This window comes from Balaenoptera ricei, chromosome 2, assembly GCF_028023285.1.
Source record: "Balaenoptera ricei isolate mBalRic1 chromosome 2, mBalRic1.hap2, whole genome shotgun sequence".
In the NCBI taxonomy this organism is placed as follows: Eukaryota; Metazoa; Chordata; class Mammalia; order Artiodactyla; family Balaenopteridae; genus Balaenoptera; species Balaenoptera ricei.
In genome coordinates this window covers 101,802,502-101,821,500 of record NC_082640.1, presented here as the reverse complement: position 1 = coordinate 101,821,500, position 18,999 = coordinate 101,802,502, and the positions used below count along the sequence as shown (strand labels likewise).

The 18,999-nt window shown below is 51.4% G+C and overlaps 1 protein-coding gene across 1 annotated transcript; it reads right to left on the bottom strand.

Moving 5' to 3' along the window:
* Positions 1-520: 520 nt before the first annotated feature.
* Positions 521-17,938, bottom strand: EPB42 (erythrocyte membrane protein band 4.2). The gene is made up of 13 exons (XM_059915567.1): positions 17,929-17,938; positions 16,441-16,626; positions 15,247-15,477; positions 12,297-12,415; positions 11,267-11,371; positions 10,202-10,379; positions 9,493-9,631; positions 9,094-9,197; positions 8,050-8,292; positions 6,708-7,007; positions 3,774-3,928; positions 2,521-2,654; positions 521-683 (listed from the first exon to the last, which is right to left on the bottom strand). The coding sequence occupies exons 1-13, from the start codon at positions 17,936-17,938 to the stop codon at positions 521-523; spliced, it is 2,067 nt and encodes a 688-aa protein (XP_059771550.1).
* Between the last annotated feature and the right edge of the window lie 1,061 nt (positions 17,939-18,999).

Below are 18,999 nucleotides of genomic sequence, written 5' to 3'. Positions count from 1 at the left end.
CTGTGTGTTTTATAACTTTCTTCAGTCATCTTTGGATCTTTAAGGATAATGGTCAGGGATGGCACTGGTCAGTGTAATCTTAGGATTACCTAAAAATCATATTTTTAGCTAATATTGTCCCATTTCATCAGAAATACAAGAATGATTTGTTAGGTTCTTTTCCTTTATAAATTAATGTATGTATTAGTGAACAGTAAATGGTTATGAAGAACCCTGGACTCAAAAAATCTGAATTTACTTATCTGAGTACCTTTACAAAGGCTTCTTTTTATTCCTCAAGCCCAGTAGTTTGCGTTCTAAGACAACTAGTCTTCATGGGTGCCTTGAGCTGGGGTGACAGAAATGAATGAACGTCTTTTCTGTTGATTTCTGGGAGTCTGGTTTTGTTTTTGGTCACTCTTCTGCTCAACCTGAACAGAGATCCACTCGTCTGATAAGCAGAGTTTCTCTTCCCAGCACGTTCGGTGTTAGATTGTAGATTCAAGGGGTGGTTGGGGAGAGTGATGCTGGAGCTGGAAGTTTAAGCCGGAGTTCCAGGGGCTACCACAGTGACACTTCTGAAGTTGGTTAGGTTCTGGAACATGTCGCAGTCCATTTCCACAGTGAGCCTCTGGAGCCCCACCCGCATTGGTGTGAACTCGAGTTGGGTGCGCAAGGTGTTTCTGGACTGCACCGAACTTAATCTGAAATAAAGGAAAAGGCAGCTGCTAGTTCTGTCCCAGGGTCATTGCTTTGCTGGTCCCAGTGACTCTGATCCTTACCTGCTTAAAGAGGTGGACTCTGAAGAAATAAACATCCAAGTACCTTGCTGTTGAAACAGAGGAGGTTTGAAGGGGATGGAAGGCAGGAGCCTCCTATGGTGAGCAGTTGTATGTTTGAGAAGAGAAACATCCTATTCTAAGGGCTTCCAAGCTGCATCTGTTGTTTCATTTATCACCTGTGACTTCAGTCTGGTCCCGTTCTTAGTAATAGTATGTTGGGGAAGGCTGTTTTGGAACCCTCATTGCTAACTGCAGTGGGTCCAGTGGGCATATTGAGATGAAAGTATGTCAACAGGTGGTGTTTTGGAGCCCTATCAGCAACCTTCTGGTCTGCCTGTGGACCTTCTTATGTTGACTGAGGGAATGGTGCAGATTTTTTTGAGGAGCTTTGCCCCACAATTGAGCTGGGAGAACACAGAAGTCTGGTTAAATGTTGGTAGTCCCTCCTCTCAACTTATGGGCAAGACTGGCCCACTGAGTTTCTTGAGGCTGAGGCAGTGGCTCAACAACCAGACAACCTGTCAGGGACCTCAGTGGTGGTAGGAGTAGGCATTGTGAACTCTAAACTGTATGTATGTATTCAGCAGAGGATGCCGTGGACATCATGAGAGAAGGAGCAATAATGAACGAAGATATAACATCTAAAACCAACAAGGCACTAATCTAGACTATACAGGGTTTGTGTATATACACACACACACACGCACACACACAAATCAAGGGAAAAAGGCAGGAACACCAAAAGAAAGGTGGGCAAAGTTAAAAAACTATACAGAGGAGGAAATGGAAAAGGCTAATAAACATATGAAGAGTTGTAAATTAAAACAATAATGAGATATTACCTTATCCTGTTAGACTGGAAAAAAAGAGAAAGCTGGGTATTGCCAAGAGTGGAGGAATGGCAGGAAGATAGAAACTGTCAAGTACTGCTGGAGGGAGTTGTAGACTCTTGGAGCCATTATGCAAGCCAATCTGATAGCACGTGATCAAACCAGGTCATATCCTATGTCTCAGCAACTCCATTCCTGCGTGTATTTCCCCCCACCTCCCACAAATTTTCAAGCGAGTATGTAAGGGGACGTATATTTGTAGTGTCCGAGAGTTGGAGGCGCTGTGGAGTGGCGTGGTAGGAAGTGGGGGGTGTACACGGTGGAGTAATATGCAGCAGAAGCAATGGACTTGACATGTGGATGAATCGTAAAAACATAGTTCTGAGTGAAAAGCAAGAAAAAGAATTAGACGTAACACCATTTACGTAAGTTAAAAATACAGTACTCATGAAGCAACAGTACTCATTTTATACATACTAAAAAAAGGATATGAAGAGTGGTAGTGGGAATGGGGGTAGGGAATAGGAGTAAAAGAGAATGCGTAAATAAACAAAATTCTGTATTGTGGTGTCACTAGTAGGATGCAGCTCTCTGGCTTCACTGAGAGGCAGCCTACCCTCCCTGTGGCGTTCCCTCCCCCCCAGCCCTAACCCCCTCGCCTGCATCCACCAGCAATACCCAGGCTCTCCCTGTGTGACCAGGGCCGCGGCCAGCGTCAGGTGCCCGAGAGGCACAGAGCCTCCTCCGTCACTCCTGTACCCACATTGGTGGCCCCAGGATGAGAGAGGCCCTAATCCTTTAGTTCAACTCTGGCAAGTGTTTGCTCTGTCTCCATAGACAAAGCAAAAAGACAGTCATCGATCTTGGGTTCCTGCCTTTCTGACCAGTTGAGATGTTTTTTGTGGGTTGAGAAGCTTGCGGTCTCTTACCTGTAGCTCTTCTCTCTGTGAATGAGTCCCCTTCCGAAGATGGAGATCACACAGCCCTTCATGGGAGCATCTAAGGAGTTACGGACGCTGACTGAGGCCGTAAGGGGCTGATGCTGCTCTGCTGTCTCTGGCATCTGTGGGAGATGCAGTCACTCCTTCCCCTCCTGGCCACCCTCCCTGAAGCCTCCTCACTTACTCTCCTAGCTCTGCCATCCTCACCCAAACTCCACAGCTGACTTCCCCACCCCTCTACCTGCTCTTCCTGCATTTACTCTCACCCTTGACCCATCACTGACAACCTCTGATGGTGCCTTTCCCTCACTTAGAAACTTTGGAGGGTTTCCCATTGTCCTCAGAATCCAGCTGCGGTTGGCATTCAGAGCCCTTCCTGATCTGCCCCCAATCTACCCGCAGGCTCATTTGTTCCTCCCCTGACTGCAAGACACCCCAGTCTCTTTGGGCACTTTCGCAGCCTCAACGCACCCCTCAGGCTCCCCTCCTTTGGGCCTCTTTACACAGCCTTCTGTCTGCAACGGCCTTCCCCCACCTCTGCACTGAAAGCTTACGCATTTTTCAAGGCCCAACACAAATGCCACATCCTCCATGAAGTCTTCCCCAAACCCATCAGCTGGAATTAATCCCCTTTACTTCACTTGTCCCAGAGCAATTTTGTACTTCTCCTAAAGCTCTGACATAAAAGACCGCACGTTGTGTCTCCCTTGCCCAACTGCAATAACCTCCTCCAGGGCAGAGACCAGGTCACATTCGTTTTGGTCTGGGTAGACATGTGGAAAGAGGACTGGACCAAGAGCCGTAAGCCTCTAAAATGTCCTATTTTTGTGATTGTGGGCATGATGCTCTCTGGGACTGTTTCCTCCTCTGAACAATGGGAACAATTCCACCTCCCGGGGCTTTTGTATTAAAAGAAGTAAAAGAGGTGAAAATACATTGGCACATGTACAAAGTGCTAAATAAACATAGGCTGTTATTATCTCTGTAAGTATGGAGGCAGCAACTGGGAAGACCCCAATTTTAGAAAACTTTACTTAATCTGAACTAAAGTTGGAAGATTTAAACCTTAATAGCATGTATAAGAAACCATCTCTTTCGAGAGAAGGAGCACTCAACCCAGCGTTTCCTGGTAGTTCTTCAGCACGGTCACCTGCTCTGACGCTTGAGGGGCTCGGTGCCTTCTGAAACAGGGACCTGAGTAGCGGCAAACGCCAGTGATATGGGGAAGGACTGGTGCCTACCTCGATGGCAAGGTGTGGTCTGCAAATGGCGATGTCTTGCTGAGCAAAGCAGGTAGGGCTGCAGTGTGTTGCCATAGCGGTGAGTCTGAGGAAACTATTCTCTGGCGGGTTTTGTTTAAAATTGGAGAAGGACAGGAAGGTGGAGATTTTCTCAGCTGAAACATATGACAGGTGGAGTCAACGCCCAGGGGTGAGTGCATGCGCCCTGGAAACAAGCAGTAGTTTCACACACAACGCAAAGGAGTCGGGACCTCACTGAAGCCAGAAAGATGCCTCATTCCTCACAGCAATTTCAGAACTGAACTCAGTCAAGAACCCACCCATGACCACCATCACCGCCGCCACTAACACTCTTGACGGACCACCTCCACAGGGCTGGGGAAAGGGCCCCTGTGAACTAGAACAAGTGAAGCTCTTGGAGCCTGTTTCCTTGTCTAATAATAACGCCTACCTGGCGGGACGGCTTGTGGTTCACGAGACAGTCATTAAGTGCTGGTCTCAGACCTGCCACCCAGCCGTGGCTGAATATATGTATGCTTAGTCCCCTCCCCTTCTCTGCTTCTCCTCTTTCCCTTTTGCAGAGAAAATGAAGCCATCCTTCGTCCTTGAGGAAGCCTCTGGAGCTCATGTTCTCATTCCCAACCTACAGACATAGACATCTACCCCTGCTGTTAACCACCCCCCCCAGCCCCCCCGGAGGGTCAGGCATCCCCCCTGCCCAAGTCCAGTCCTTTGCTTTTTAAATCAGTGCCCCACCCTGACCCCACCACTGCTTAGCTGTGTAACTTTGGGCAAATTATTTAACCCTCTGTGTCTCGGTCTCCTCATCTGTAAAGTGGGATAACAATGGTGCCTGCCTCATAAGGTCGTTATGAGGATAAATGAGATGATGCATATAGAACACTTAACACCATGTTTGCCAAAAATAAGTGCTCGATAAATGTGAGCTATAATTATTCTAGTTGCCTGTCATTTCCCCAAGGGTTGCACCATCAATTATAACCCATCTCTCCTGAGGTTTCCGTCTCTTTCTCTCTGCTGATTCTTCCTCAGCCTGTAAGCGGATTCTGCTGTTTCTCATCTTAAAAGAAAACAAAGAATACCCTCCTCCCCAGTGTCCCTGGCTGACTACCACCCGGTCTCCCTTCTTTTTCCATCCATTCTTCCAGGAAGGACCGCACACCTTGTCTCACTTCCTCAACTCTCAATCTGTTTAAGCCCCAGGAACCTGGTCTTTGCCATTGCTTCTCTGTCAGACCACTCTGTCAGTGGATGTTTTTCAGCCCTGACCTCTCATGGCCTCTCTACTGACCTTGCTTTGTGCCCCCATCCTCTCTTTCACTTCTCAGTCTCTCACTCTGCTCCTTCCCTAACTGACCCCTGCACCCCAACATACTGGTGCTGCCTGGGTTTCCTCCTCACCCTCTCGTCTTTTCCCAGTCCTCTCCCACTCCCCCCACCCCCATCCAGGCCTTTATCTTGTGTACCAGGTTTAGGTTTCCAGCTGCCTACTGGCCGTCACAGCTTGGATGTCTTACGGGCTTTCAAATCCAACATGCCACAAACAGAACTTAACATCTTTCTCCCCAAACCTGCTCTTCCCCATTTGCCCTATTCTAGAGGCTCACCCAAACTGGAAGCGCCCTCTCCCCACATACACGAGTTCAATCTAGCCCACCTCTTCAATATGACTTCATTTGAAAAGTGCTGCTAGTTTAGTTTGTCCTTCATTTCTTGGCTTATTACAAAACCTTCCAACCTCTAATCCAGTGGTTGTCGACATTGGATGTACGTTAGAATCATATGGGAAGCTTTATAAAACAATCCCAGTGCCAGGCCACACCCCAAATCAATTACAACAGACTCTGACGGTGAGGCCCAAGCATCAGTATTTTTTAAATTCCCCAGGGGATTCAACGTGCAGCCAAGGTTGAGAACCACGACTCTAATACAACCCCTTCCATTCCATTCTGCCCAAAGTTCTTTTTTTAACATGAATTTCTGATCACATTGACTCCCCTGGTTAAAACCTGCCACCAGCTCCCCACTGCCCAGAGAACAAAACCCAAACTCCTCAGCAGGATCTACAGGCCCTTTCATGATCTGGCCTTGTCCAGCTCTCACACCACTCCCCCACTCCATCCCTCCCTCCCTTGGGAAGGGAACAGGGTGGAGGGAGTGGAGGCAGGGGGACCGGTCAGGAGGCTGCTGCAATCATGTAGACAAGCACTATTCCACTGATTCTCTTTGCCTACACATCGGAATCACCCAAGGACTTTAAATTTTTTTTGATGTTTGGGCCAAACCATAGAGTTTCTGACTTAATTGGTCTGGGGTGCAGGCTGAGCATCAAACTTCCCCCAGGTGGTTCTGATAGGCAGCAAAGTTGGAGAACAACTGCTGTAGTCCAGGGAGTTTCAACCCTAGAATAACCCAGGGAGCTCTGAAAAAATAACCAGTGCCTGGATCCCATCCCAAATCAATTAAATAAGAATCTGAAGGAGGAGGAAGAACCTGAGCATATGTCCCTTCTTCCTGGAATGCCCATGACCCACTTTTCTGTCTGACACTGTCCTACTCAACCTTCAAGACCGAGGGCAGCCCGATTTACCTGGGGGCAGCCTGCTCCAGCCTGGGTAAGACGCTAACCCGCCATTGTGCTCTGTTTACCTTATCAAACACTTCTTACACTGCTTCTTACACTGTCTGTTTGCTTATATAACTGCAATCAGAATTGTGGGGTTTTTTCCCTGTGTGAAGCTCAATAAATATGTGTTGAATGAGAAAGAGAGAGAGAGAAAAAGAGAGAGAGGGCACACCAGGGGCTAGATGTTATCTCTTCAGATCTGCAGGGGGTGCTATAAAGCTGCTGCCTGCCCAGGGTGGGAGCTGGGTGTGTGGAGTGTCTGGGGAGGGGGGGCCGTAGAGAGTTACCTGAGTTGGCACTGAGTGTAAGGACAAGCTTCTTCGTCCAGAGCTTGGCAGCAAGGACACCATTGTAGTACACTGCCTGCAGCCCAACGGCCAGCTGCACTTCTTTGTCATGGTCACTAGGGTTTAACAAGTTCACAGAGAACCGGGCATCCCCTCCCAGGGCTAGGGAGCTGGGTGCTTCCAAGAAGAAATGTAGAGGATCATCAGTCTCGAGACTGGGAGGATGGATGCCATCGTCTTTCCCATGTTTCATTCTGTTTTCCTGGACCTTCTCCAGCACCTCTTTTTCTTGAAGAGATCCTGAAGAATGGAATAAACAAAGCAAGCCTCTTACCCAGCAGGTGTAGACCCTTCTAATAGCAGCCCAGGATTAAGGTTCATTTCCCCGCTGCTGCTCAAATGCCGAAGCCACAAGAGCTTTGCAAACCTCTAGGTCCGTATTTAGCTAAAAAAAGATGTGTTAGACCCATCACAGATACAGTGTATCTCTTCCAAGCCACTCAGGGATCAAGTTCTTCAAGTGCTATGAATCTGCCCCTTGAACGGTGAGAGAGCTAGTTTTTGTACAAGTTGCAGGGACTTGAATCTTCCTAAGTGAAGAAGTTTGGACTTATTCCAAGGGCAATGGAGGCCATGGAATATTCTGGAACAGGAATATTCTGTAACATAATTATATTTGTGTCTTGGGAAGCTTATTCTGGAAACTGTAAGTTGAAAATCGAATAATGATGGGGAGACTGGAGGCGGGGGTCTAGTTAGGAGGCTGCTGCAATACTTTAGACGAGAGATGATGAGGCCCTGGATGACCTACAGGCAATGGGGAAGGAGATGAGGCGATGGGTGTGAGAGTACAGTGGGGTGGTCATGGGGGAGACTCAAGGACAGTGCAAGCCTTCTTGTTTGGATAAATGGGTGGACAGTGCAGTGGTGGGCTCCAAATCAGGTTGGAGGGGTGTTGAAGGAGAGCAGAAGAGAGAGAACATCTCTTGGCAGCTGGGCTTGCTATTAACTGTGCTGTTGTATAGCAGTGGTTCTTAACTGGGGGCAGTTGTGCCCCCAGGGGACATCTGGAAATGTTGGGAGACATTTCTGGTTGTCACAACTGGTGGCAGTGGTTGAGGAGGGGTCGGCATCTAGTGGATAGAGGCCAGGAATGCTGCTGAATGTCCTGTGGTGCACAGCCCTCCACAAGGAAGTTAGCCGGTCCAAAGTGTGAATGATATCAAACAGGGCTGAGAAATCCTGTTTCAGATGGTGGGGAAAGGCCCTCTTTTTGGCCTGCGTGTGCCTGGCGCACGCTCTGCCTCCTGTTGCTGTTGCGGGGCCCTCCTCTGCCCAGTACCTTCAGGATACTTGTAGTTCTGCGTGATGTCCTCACGGCGGTCACAATCCACACCCTTGGTGCTGATGCTGTTGCCAACATACTTAGTGTTGGAGTCGGTCAGCTCCAGTGTCCCATCCTCATGGCACTTCCAGACCACACACGAGGCATTTATCGAGGCAAAAATGTCTGATACTGCAGGGGTCAGCCCCAGCGTCCCCTCCTTGACCGCTTTGACTGGGACCAGATCACAGGCCTCCAGGACTGGGGGAGAGAAAGGTCGGTGAGCGAGAGGAACCACGCCCAGACCTCAGCTTGGGTCAGAGCCGCCCAACAGCAGTCCCCATCCTATGCCCTGTTGTCCCTTCCCTGGGATCAAGGTCAGAGGTGGGCACTATGTCCCTCCCCTGGGATCAAGGTCAGAGGTGGGCACTAGGCAGGGTTTCTGAGAGGGCACTGCTGAGGTGAAACTCACTATTTAGTGACAACACTCTTTGGTCATGGCCTATGGCAGGAGCCCTCTCAGAAACTGGACGGGTAATAACCTCAGAGGTACAGAGTACACGGGAGTTCCTAAGCCAGCTTGACTACAGACATGATAGGAATAGGTTGCCTTTGCTGAGCACTTCCTATGTGCCAGGCTCTGTGACAGTTCTGTTCCTGGGAAAGGAAGAGCCATCCTTTTATAACTCCTGAAGATTCCTTTTCTGAGCTTGAGGCTATCCTGATATCCTCTTTATCCACATCCAGAACCCCAGAAGTCCCACTCTACAAGCTGTCTTAAGACCTCTGCCCTTCCATGAGACTCAGCTCCCTCACCTGTTGCCCTGAGGGGGGCTAGTCTCCCTGAGACCTTGGGGCCAAGTAACACCTTTGTTCCCTTGAGCCTGCGGGCATCAGGTCAGCATTCTGCTGGTCACTATCATTCCTGGCGCTTCTCCTGTTTTAGGGGATGCAGACCCCCTTTGGACCACCTGCTGCCCCTGTTTCCTCTCTGAAGGACTCCTTGTCCTCATGCAGCTCTGTGCAGCCCAGGGCAGTCCTGGGCCCATGCCCAGGCTTTACCTCCACCTCCATTAGGAGCACTTGGGTACAGAATCTGCCATCCGTCATAACCCTGGGGCAGAGCAGGCCGGGCCATCCAGCACTCCGTGGAAGTCTGGAAGATCCTGAAGGTAGCAAAGGAAACAATTCAAGTGGGGAAAAAAAGAGTCCCGAAGCGGTCCTAGAAATGACAGAGCTGTTACTAGGGGGATAGGCGGATGCTGCATAAAAGTGGTTGCATCACTCCTGGGAAGGGGCGTGCACTCCACAACTCACCCTGACCATCAGCATCCTGCCTTCAAGAGTCTTGAAGGCCTACTCTCAGCAGGGCCACTTGGGGGTGGGGGGTTCCCATGGGTGACACCCCGCGGGCTTGGAGCCCTTCCAGGTCTGGGACCTCATCCCCTTCGGGCTTCTCACCAGATTCTGCCTCTGTGGCCTTCTCCATTCTGAAGCCCCTCCTCATTGTAGTACTCATCGACCAGCAGGCCCCCGCCAGTGCCCTGGGCTGAGGTGAACGTGGTAACGACGCGGGCAGGGATTCCCAGGCCTCGCAGCACTGCACGGAAGGGGGCAGGGGGTCAGGGCACCAGAGAGGCCTGGGATGTGGGGGGCAGGGTATACGGCTAGCGTTTTCAGGGTCTCCTCTGGACACCGGGCGCTTTCACTATCTTAAATGCCAGGCGACATTGTGGAAAGAGAAGGGACACAGGCACCGGAAAGTTAGAATTGACACCAGCCAGATCCAGGCCATATGAAGGACCAGAAATGAGGAACAAACCAGTTACACAGCAGGCAGAGTCCACAGCGGAGGGAGGCTTACGGGATACACAACAGGGCTCGCTTTCCTGGGGCAGGGGCGGGGGAAGCTCCGGGGAGAAGTGAGTTTGGGAGCGGAGCTCGCCAGATGGGCCCAACTTTGCCGAAGGGGCGAAAGGAGCTGCAGCTGGTTGGGAGGTGGGGGATAAGTGGCCGGTTTCTTGGCCAGACGGCGCACCGGGAGCAGTAATGGGTGTGATGGAGGCGGGGAAGGGCTGCGGGGTGGAGGAGTGGCAACCCAAGAAGCAGGGCAGACACTGCGCGGACGCCAAGGGGACGTTGGGGCGCGGCAGGCGAGCCTGCGCTGTACCTGTGCAAGCAACGGCGGCCAACACCCAGGCCTGACCGTCATACACGGGCCTCCCCCGGCCCTTGACCCACTGCCGCAGGATGGGCGCGCTGCCCCGGCGCTTGTTCAGCAAGGCCCTTTCCTCGGTGGTCTGGATCTGCGGGGTGGGCAGGACACTCTTCTCCTTGAGAACGTGCAGCTGTTTGGGGAGATGTGGGTGGGCAAGGAGGGCTCATCACGGTTCTCCAAGCGTGGGGAACAGACCAGCTGCAGGGCAATCACCTGGAACTTGTTAAACCTGCGTCTCCCTGGGCAGTGAAAGCACTGAGTCCTAACCACTGGACCGCCAGGGAATTCCTGGGAATCCTCCTTTTTAACAAGTCCTCCGGAAGCAGGGGTTCATGGACCGTAGTGAAAAACAAAACTCAGGACACAAGAGCGGCAGGAGGGCTGCCCCTCGGGGGAGCGCCTTCGCCGCTCCTTGGCCTGCCTGGCGCCCGTTCCTTGTAAGTGTTTGCACCTGGGGCCTCGAGGCCCACGCATCCCAAGCTTCCTCCTCCTCGCAGGCTGGCCCTGTCCCTCACCAGCTCTTTAGAGGGGTGGACGGAGCCACATGAGGAAACGCGGAACACGTTATTCCTGTGAGAGAACTTTTAAGGACAACAGGAAAGCACCAAGCTACCTTCATGGGAATAATTTAGAAACGAGAACAAATTCCTTTGACCACCTTAGCAGCAAACACTGGGTAAGATGGACCTGACCCCCTTCCTCCCAGGGACCTAAGCCCCCAGGTTGGGCTGGGGGTGGGGAGGAAGGGAGGGGGGAGCACTCCAAGGAAATCCAGGCCAGCTTTAGTCCTTGCTGGCTTGTGTCCTGAGGGATGACACCTCCCTGTGCTTTTCTCTCCCCTGTGGATGCTACTGTCCTCCCCTCCTCGCTCAGAACCTTCTTCAAGGACTGTCCCCCACACCCTGGGAGGAGGGGACCATTTGTGATTTGAAGATTGCCAGGGCCATAGAGGTGGGACAGCTCTGTCAGAGGGCTGCCCTCTCATTGCCTCCCCCTCCCGACCCTGTCCTCACTCACCAATGCACCCAAGACACGGGCCACATGCACGGGGTTGCCCCACTTCTCCACCCGCTTGTCCACGTTCAGTAAGTCCAGGCTGAGGTCGATGACATCCTCCTCGAACTATAAGGACCACACAGGGCCATGATGGCGGGTGTGCAGGTCAGGCATTCCTCCCACAAGTCAACCCCGTCCCCTCATCCTTCTCCAGACTCAGGCGCCACTCCTTCCTGCCTTGCCCCCTCGGGAGTTCTGGCTTTTCCCTCTGCCCCCAGGGCTGCCTGGTCCCTGCGCCCGGCACTCCAGCCCTTTGCCTCTTCTGCTGTCTGACTCCTGATAGTGTGAGCTCTTGAGCTCCAGGGCTGTGTCGAGTCCTTTCATTTCTATCGTTTTGCATGTCATTTGCTCCCACCGCCCCTGACAGGGCAGTCCTGTGTGGGGGCACGTTAGACGGCAGCTCCCACTCTTGAGGAGCCCGGGGTTAGGAGGGAGGGGGACATGTGGCCGCTTAGGCTACAGATCTCAGCAACGCGGCCAGGGCTCTAGGAGAGATGCCAACCCAGGGAGCACACTGGAGAGAGTCACTCTGCCTCTGGGGGCTGGGAGAGGCTTTCAGAGGGCCTTAAAAGATGGGTAGGAGTTTTCCAGGGGTTAAGGGAGGGAAGGTATTCCTGGCAGAGGGAACATTCAGCCTGCACATTCAAGGGATGGCCAGGGGCTGGAGCATGGGGTGGCTCTTGGGGAAAGGAAAGCAGTGGCCTGGCTGTGAAGAGCCTTGTGTGTCAAGCCAGGGGATTTGTTTTTTATCCTGTAGGTGGTGGGGATTTAACAGAGGTTTGATTTGCGTCGTCTTTAGGAAGATAACTCTGGAAGCTGTGGAGGATGGTCTAGTGTGGCTCTGAGGGAAGAGAGGTACCACGGGGCTGAAACTGCATAAAGAAATGGCCTCATGACCAGGGGATTTTGGACCTGCCCACTCTGTTTGACCTGAGTACTGAAGGTTATGGGACACTCACTGTCCCCCAGGCTTCCCCGGGGGCCCCCATACCTGGCCAAAGTCCCAGGGCTCAGCCTGGATGCAGTCAGCCGTGCCCAGGAAGATGAGGCCATTCTGGTTCAGCAAGTACTCCCTGCGTTGAGCTTCATTCGCCAGGAACACAGCATCCTCTGGAGAGAAGCAGGCAGGGATGAGGCTCTGTGGGATACTGGGCTTGCCCTCCACCTCCAGGCCTCTGCCCTCCATGCTCAGGTGAGACTCAGCTGCAGGCCTTCTCTTCAGCTCCAGGCCTGATGGGGACTGAGGAGGAACCCCCTCTTTTCACCCCACACTGGGATCCAGGCTCCTCTCTGGTGAGACTGGGGAAGGGGGTCAGAGTCCCTGGATCAGCCACGGTGGCCTTCATGGTCAGCCAGCCAACAGGAACAAGCCAACCTTAAAAGGCCTACTGGTTCCTGAAGATACTTGCAGCCAGAGTGCTACTGAACCAAGAGAATTTGGCAACAGCCCAGGGAGCTTCCCAGGGGGCCTGTTATGTCTCTCTCACAAGTTCAAACGAAAAAAAAAAGTGATTCAGAAAAACCAATCAAACGTGTTGACAGGCATGCACCGAAGGGAAGATGAGCAGGGTCAGGGGCAGCGGTGGGCCTGTGTGGAGCGGTAGCCAGAGCATTAGTTTCCACCCAGGGTGTCCAAGTGGGTCTGGGACTCCTATGGTCTCTCCCCGCTGCCTCTCCAGCTGTCTCCATCCAAGGGTTGGGCTGGGGATCATGAGGAGGGTGGGGGCTTTAAGGAGGCCATCACCCACTCTAGGAAGCTGGGAGCAGCAGAGGGACCTGCTCTGCTTGCCAAGTGTCTCCCTCTGCCTGGTGCTAGGGGTGAAGTGGGGGGTGGGAGACTAGTTCCTGGGGACTAGAAAGAGAAGAGGATTTCCAAACCATCCCCCAGGCATCCAACTGGGATGAGGGTACTCAAAGTAAAAGAAGGATGGCATATTAGAAATCAGGAATCCCTGAAAAACCTGGGACAGAAGATCACAGAACTATGGGCCCAAGGAGCCCTGGGCCCCTGCCCCTCCATCCTTAGTACTGTCTGTGAAGTCAGCTGGACATCACTTCTTTGGAAATCACTTTAAACCGAGGTGTTTGGCCCCAGGCCCTGCAGGCTCTGGGAAGTACATTTTCAGAGCATAAGTAGCAGCCCCTCCTCTTCTCTGCTTGGGTGGAGCCCCTCCCCCCTTTATAAAGTCCCTGCTTATGAATAGGACTTTCATTACAGGATGTAAAATTTCCTTTTGAATCCAGGAGAGCCCCATCTCCAAGTATGCTAAGATGAGACTGAGTGCCAGATAACCTCTGAAAATCTCTTACCTCCCAGGTGAGCAGTGCCAACAACTCACTCCTGGCCAGACAGACACTGCCCCCCTCCACGCCTCCCTCACCCCCATAGAGAGGCCTTCCCTACACAGGTCCCTACAAGCCAGGCATGGAGGCAGGAATCCTGGCACTGAGTCAAGACTGTGAGCTCCCTCTGAACCAAGCACTGTCCCAGAACTGTCTTTGCTGTGTCTTTGCTCTGGCCATCAGGGTCTAGCTCTGGCTGTGGGCTCAGAGTCAGCGAGGCGGGTACACTAAAGCCTCAGTTTTGGAGGGAAATGGCTTGAGGGTCTTTCAGTGTACGGAGAGCCATGGGGCCTCCCCCAGCTGAAGGGGCCCTGAATCCACACTCACCCACATGGGGCAAGGGCACCTCAATGGACACTAGTTCCCATCCATTGTTCAACCTGCCAAACCCCTTGGAGCAGAAGCAAAGGGCCTGAACTGAGGAGAGACAGGGCCACCTGAAAGAGGGGGTACTGCAGAACCCCAGCCTAGGCAAAAGAAGTGGAGATATGGAGCTCACTGGGATTCAGGTGCCATATAGAAAGGGCATCAGGTACTGGGGTGCAGGAACCTGGTAAGATTTCTTCCACTTCCCCTTGTTCCCAGCCCTGCCTCGTAATGAGGTCGTGAAAGGAAAAGGCTTGTCTGGCGTAGCAGGGACAGGCAAGCAGGAGGAAACTTTTCCCGTCCCCCAAACAACTGTTCAGGGAACACAAAGGTTTAAGGTGGGGGGTGGAAAATTCTAAAGGGAAGACAGATTCAGTCTTCAGAATGGGCAGGAAGAGGAAATGTTCTCTTAGCTCCCGTTTGGAGCACGTCAGCCATGTCTGATGTCTTTTCTAGATGAAACAGTCCCGACAGCTAGAGCTGAGCTTTGCCAGAGGTGGCCACTGGAGGCCACCTGACCCCAGGAAGTCCACCCAGAGGCTGCTGAGCTAGGGAGGCTGGCTGTTTGATTTGTTGCTCCACGCAGATATTTGGATAGGTCAGTGTGGAGAGAGCCCAGCAGTCTGTAGTAAGGACAGAACTAACAAGTGGAGGGAAGCAGAGAGCGCAGAAAGGAAGATTTACTGTGAAGTTGAAGCTGAAGCTTTGGGCCCCCCACCAGTACAGACCCCTATAAGCCCAGGGAGGAGCCTTAGCAATTCAAAATTCTGTGTTCTTTTTCTGAAAGAGGGTCCCCCAAGTTATATAAACTTCAGGTCCCACAAAACCTGGATTCACCCTGGAGACAGACTTTGGGAGCCCAGGGAGGGAACAGAGAAGCCTCTCCCTCAGGTCGCCTCTTTTCCTGAAGCACTTTCCAGCTCTTGGCCCCTGTCCTGTTATAATAGAGGGTAGTTCTCCTGGGGTCATCTCAGTGAGTCTCAGCTCCTGTGACCAAATAGCCTGAGCCAGCACCAGACAAGCCTCTGCTCTCAGTGGGAAGCCCTGGTCCAAGGTGACCCCAAGAGAGGACCCTGGGTCTGAGAGGCCATTCATCCAGGGAGCAGGCACCACGGGAGCTGAGTGCTGGTGCTGCCCTAGAGGGAGCTGGGCCCTGAGGCCTGGAGCGGTCTCACCCCAGCTCCGGGGCCTTGAGTCCTTTGCAGCCCAGGCTGGCCAAGGTCCAAACTCACCTCGACTCCAGGGGTTAAAGAGCAGCGTGAACTGGCCCAGGCATTGCTTCCTGCCCGAAACCTGCAGCAGGAGTGAGTAGTGGCCAATGACAGCGTCTGCGGGTGTGGTCATAGAGATAGTCCAGGACTGGTCATCTCTCTCCTCCACCATTGCACTCCACCACTTCCGGTCCCCCAGACTGGAAATTGAGAACGTGGCTTGGGTCCGGTTGGCCTTGGAAGGCTGATCTCCTGCAGTCACACAGAGATGAATTGGTCATTTGGACCTCTTTGCCACAACTCAGAGTAACAAAGTGAAGTATCACAAAGATGGAGCAAGTGAAAATTAGATTAGGAGGAGAATGAAAGCAGCCCATCCAGGAATGGGAGGCAGTAAAGGGTGATGGGAGAGCACAGGTCTTCAGCGCTCATGGACCTGTATCTAGAAAAGGTTCATAGTGTATAACATGGGTGTAGTAATAATACCTCTTTCATAGGGCTGATGTGAGGTGTTTTTTTTTTTAATACATTTATTTATTTTATTTATTTATTTTTGGCTGCGTTGGGTCTTCGTTGCAGTGTGTGGGCTTCTCATTGCAGTGGCTTCTCTTGTTGCAGAGTGTGGGCTCTAAGCACGCAGGCTTCAGTAGTTGTGGCACATGGGCTCAGTAGTTGTGGCTCGCAGGCTCAGTAGTTGTGGCCCGCAGGCTGTAGAGTGGAGGCTCAGTAGTTGTGGCACACGGGCTTAGTTGCTCTGTGGCATGTGGGATCTTCCTGGACCAGGGCTCAAACCCTGTGTCCCCTGCATTGGCAGGAGGATTCTTAACCACTGCACCACCAGGGAAGCCCCCGATGTGAGGTTTTAATGAGATATTGCATGTAAAGCCCTTGGCTCAATATCTGACATATAGTACAGATTCAGCAAGTAGTAGCAATTAAATGTTATATTTAGCCTAGGTTAAATCCCATTCAGACTTTTCTACAAAACTGATATTATATATGCAACAAAGGAACCCCTTAGTGATAATGCGGCTGAGCAACTTCTGAATCATAATAAATGCTACTTATTATGCATATTATCTCATCCTCACAGGCCCTGCTGGTGGGCAGGACTCCTGGAGGCCCAGGTGCAGTGTGAGCCATGTGCCCCTTGGTGGGCAAGAGAAAGAAACCCCCAGTCCTGCTGCCAAAGAGGTCGAGGCCTGCCCCACTCACCAGTTTGTGCAATGAGGACTACCTTCTTCAGGGTTTGCAAAAATGTGCGGATTGGAGCCCAGAAGTTCAGGCTGATGGTGAAGGGCTGCCCCCTCCTCACAATGAGGCGCTGGGAGCTGATGTCATTGGTGTGGTGCTCTGCATTGTTTCTTGCTGCCTGGAAATCGCAGCTCTTGATCCCCAGGCCTATTGTGAAAAGAAAGAAATCATGGAGACTAGGCAAATATGACAACGTCAGTAAATGCAGAGACGCTGGAGCCAGAGACCAGGGTTTAAATCTTTGACTCAACTCACTTACTAGCTGTGCCATCTCAGGCAAGTAACTTAACTACTCTGAGCCTCAGTTTCCTCTTCCTTAGAACAATCATCCCTCCTTGCAGGGTTGTGGAAAGCAAATGAGGTAATGTATATAATGTGCTTGGCACCATGTCAGACACATAGTAAGTCCCATTAAGTAGGACTGTTACTATTATTAATAAGAGCGAAGCTTGTTCTCATTGTCAACCCACCTTTCTGGTCCCAATCCAGAAGCAATGAATAAAATCCAGAATTTTGCTCACCCCTACTCATTTTTTTTCTAAGAACAGAATCAGACAATTTTTAGAGCTGGTTTTGAAATCACTGAGCCCAATTGTTTTGTTTTATAGGTGGGAAGAGTGAGGCCCAGAGAGTAGAAGCAACTCATTCGAGATTGCACGTGGCTCTTTCACCTAAAGGCTCATTAAACCCGTGGTACCATGCAGCCCAGAAAAACGCTACAAGGAGGGGGCCTGTGAGTATCATGACATCCTCTCAGGCAGTTCTCACTTTACATCGAGAACTTGTAAATGTAAATGTGCTAACAGAGGCCCCTGAGATTTCTGCATTCTCTGCTGCTGCCTGTTTCCTTGCTTGGTGTCTGTCTCTGCCCCTTTTAGTTGGATTCCCTGGCTCCTACCTTCCTTCTCTCCCATTTAGCTTTGATATACCACAACCCAGTGAGAAGAGCCATGTTAGGATGATCCTGGGATAAAGAATATAAATCCGTTTAACCACCATCACCATCTTACCGCCGTCATCATGATGATGACCAGTTTACCACCAACAACCTACCCTATTGCCACTCCATAGCCACGCTCCCAGTACCATCGCCACCACAGCACCCACCACCACTTCCCACCATAATCCACCTCCGTCATCTCCACTGCTGCCAGCACTGACTACTACCCTCCCCACCAGAGCCACACAACCATTACCTCCAGTACCACCAGTACCCACTACCAGCCCCCACACCTCAGCCCCTCCACCAGCAGCAGCACCCATTTACTATCCCCCCACCATAGCCCTACCGCCATCACCTCCACCACCATCAGCACCCACTACCACCTCGCCGTCACGGTCACATCATCATCCCCTCCACCACCATCCTGCTTCTTTTAATGAAAACATGTAATGATGGAGGAGCTACTGAGAGCCCAGTAAGCCCTGTGGAGAGCAGGCTTGGCTCACCTTGTCCCATGGCTGCAGGCTGCTCTTATCCACTTGGCTATAGGAAACGCCTGTCTTGAACTGTTGCTCTGAGCTTCCTCTCTGAATCTGTCTTCCAGACAGAAAATGATGAAGGCACTTTTGTTGGCTTAAGAATCTGTAAATAGTGGAGTTTCCTTCTGCTCCACCTGTGTGCTTCCCCACATGTTTGTCTCTCCTGCTCCTTCCCCTCTGGTATCTCTTGGACCAGCTGCTAGGAGTTCCCCTTTCTCGTTTTATCTCTTGTGCCAGGAGGCCCAGACAGGGGTATGTCTGGCAGGCTGGAGCGGGGTGTGGAGAGGGGGAAGATCTGACAGTTGGAGAAACCCAGGTAAACTTCTAAAGCCTCTTGCTTCAGTGACCTCAAGAGACCCTCAGAGATGTTACCTGGATGACATTGAAAGACTCTGGAAGGAGGCCCATATCCAGCTCCAAATTCAGGCCCTAAACATATCATGAGCTGCAAGTTGTTAGATGTTCATGGGCCATTTTGATAGTATAAAGAGAGAACATGTGTGTCCGGGATTCATCTGTGTGAAAGAGATTAGCGGGTAGAATTTGTTGGTGAAAAATAAATGTCCTAAAAGCAGAAGCAAGAGCTCTGCCTCTTCCAAGCCTGATGGGTTTGGGACACTCTACCAGAAGGTTTGGAACTCTGTTGGGACTTAGGGCTTATGTCTTTCCTATTTCTACTTGTTTAGTCAACAAGGACACGACACAGGGGAGGATCTCCTATTTGGCCCTCTTTGGTCTCCTGAGTTTTATCTGGGCTTCTGAGACTGTGTCACCAGAAGCTCTCTCAGGCACAGCTGGACTGGCCTGCATATATATGGCATACCTATAGAAGGATATAAAAGAAACTACTGCCTGTGGGGAGGGGAGCTAGGGAATGGGGTTAGAATGTGATTTTTCTGCTGTTTACTGTTTTGTTTTGTTGTTGTTGTTGTTGTTGTTTTTAAAGTGAAACATGGTTGTATCAACGCATTTTTTTTTTAACTTTATTTATTTATTTATTTATGGCTGTGTTGGGTCTTCGTTTCTGCGCGAGGGCTT

Coding starts and splice junctions, on each gene's coding strand:
- EPB42 (XM_059915567.1), bottom strand. Junction 9,198..9,492: donor GGCCACAGAGGCAGAATCTG/GTGAGAAGCCCG, acceptor TGCTACCTTCAG/GATCTTCCAGACTTCCACGG. Junction 3,929..6,707: donor TACACTCAGTGCCAACTCAG/GTAACTCTCTAC, acceptor CATATGTTTCAG/CTGAGAAAATCTCCACCTTC.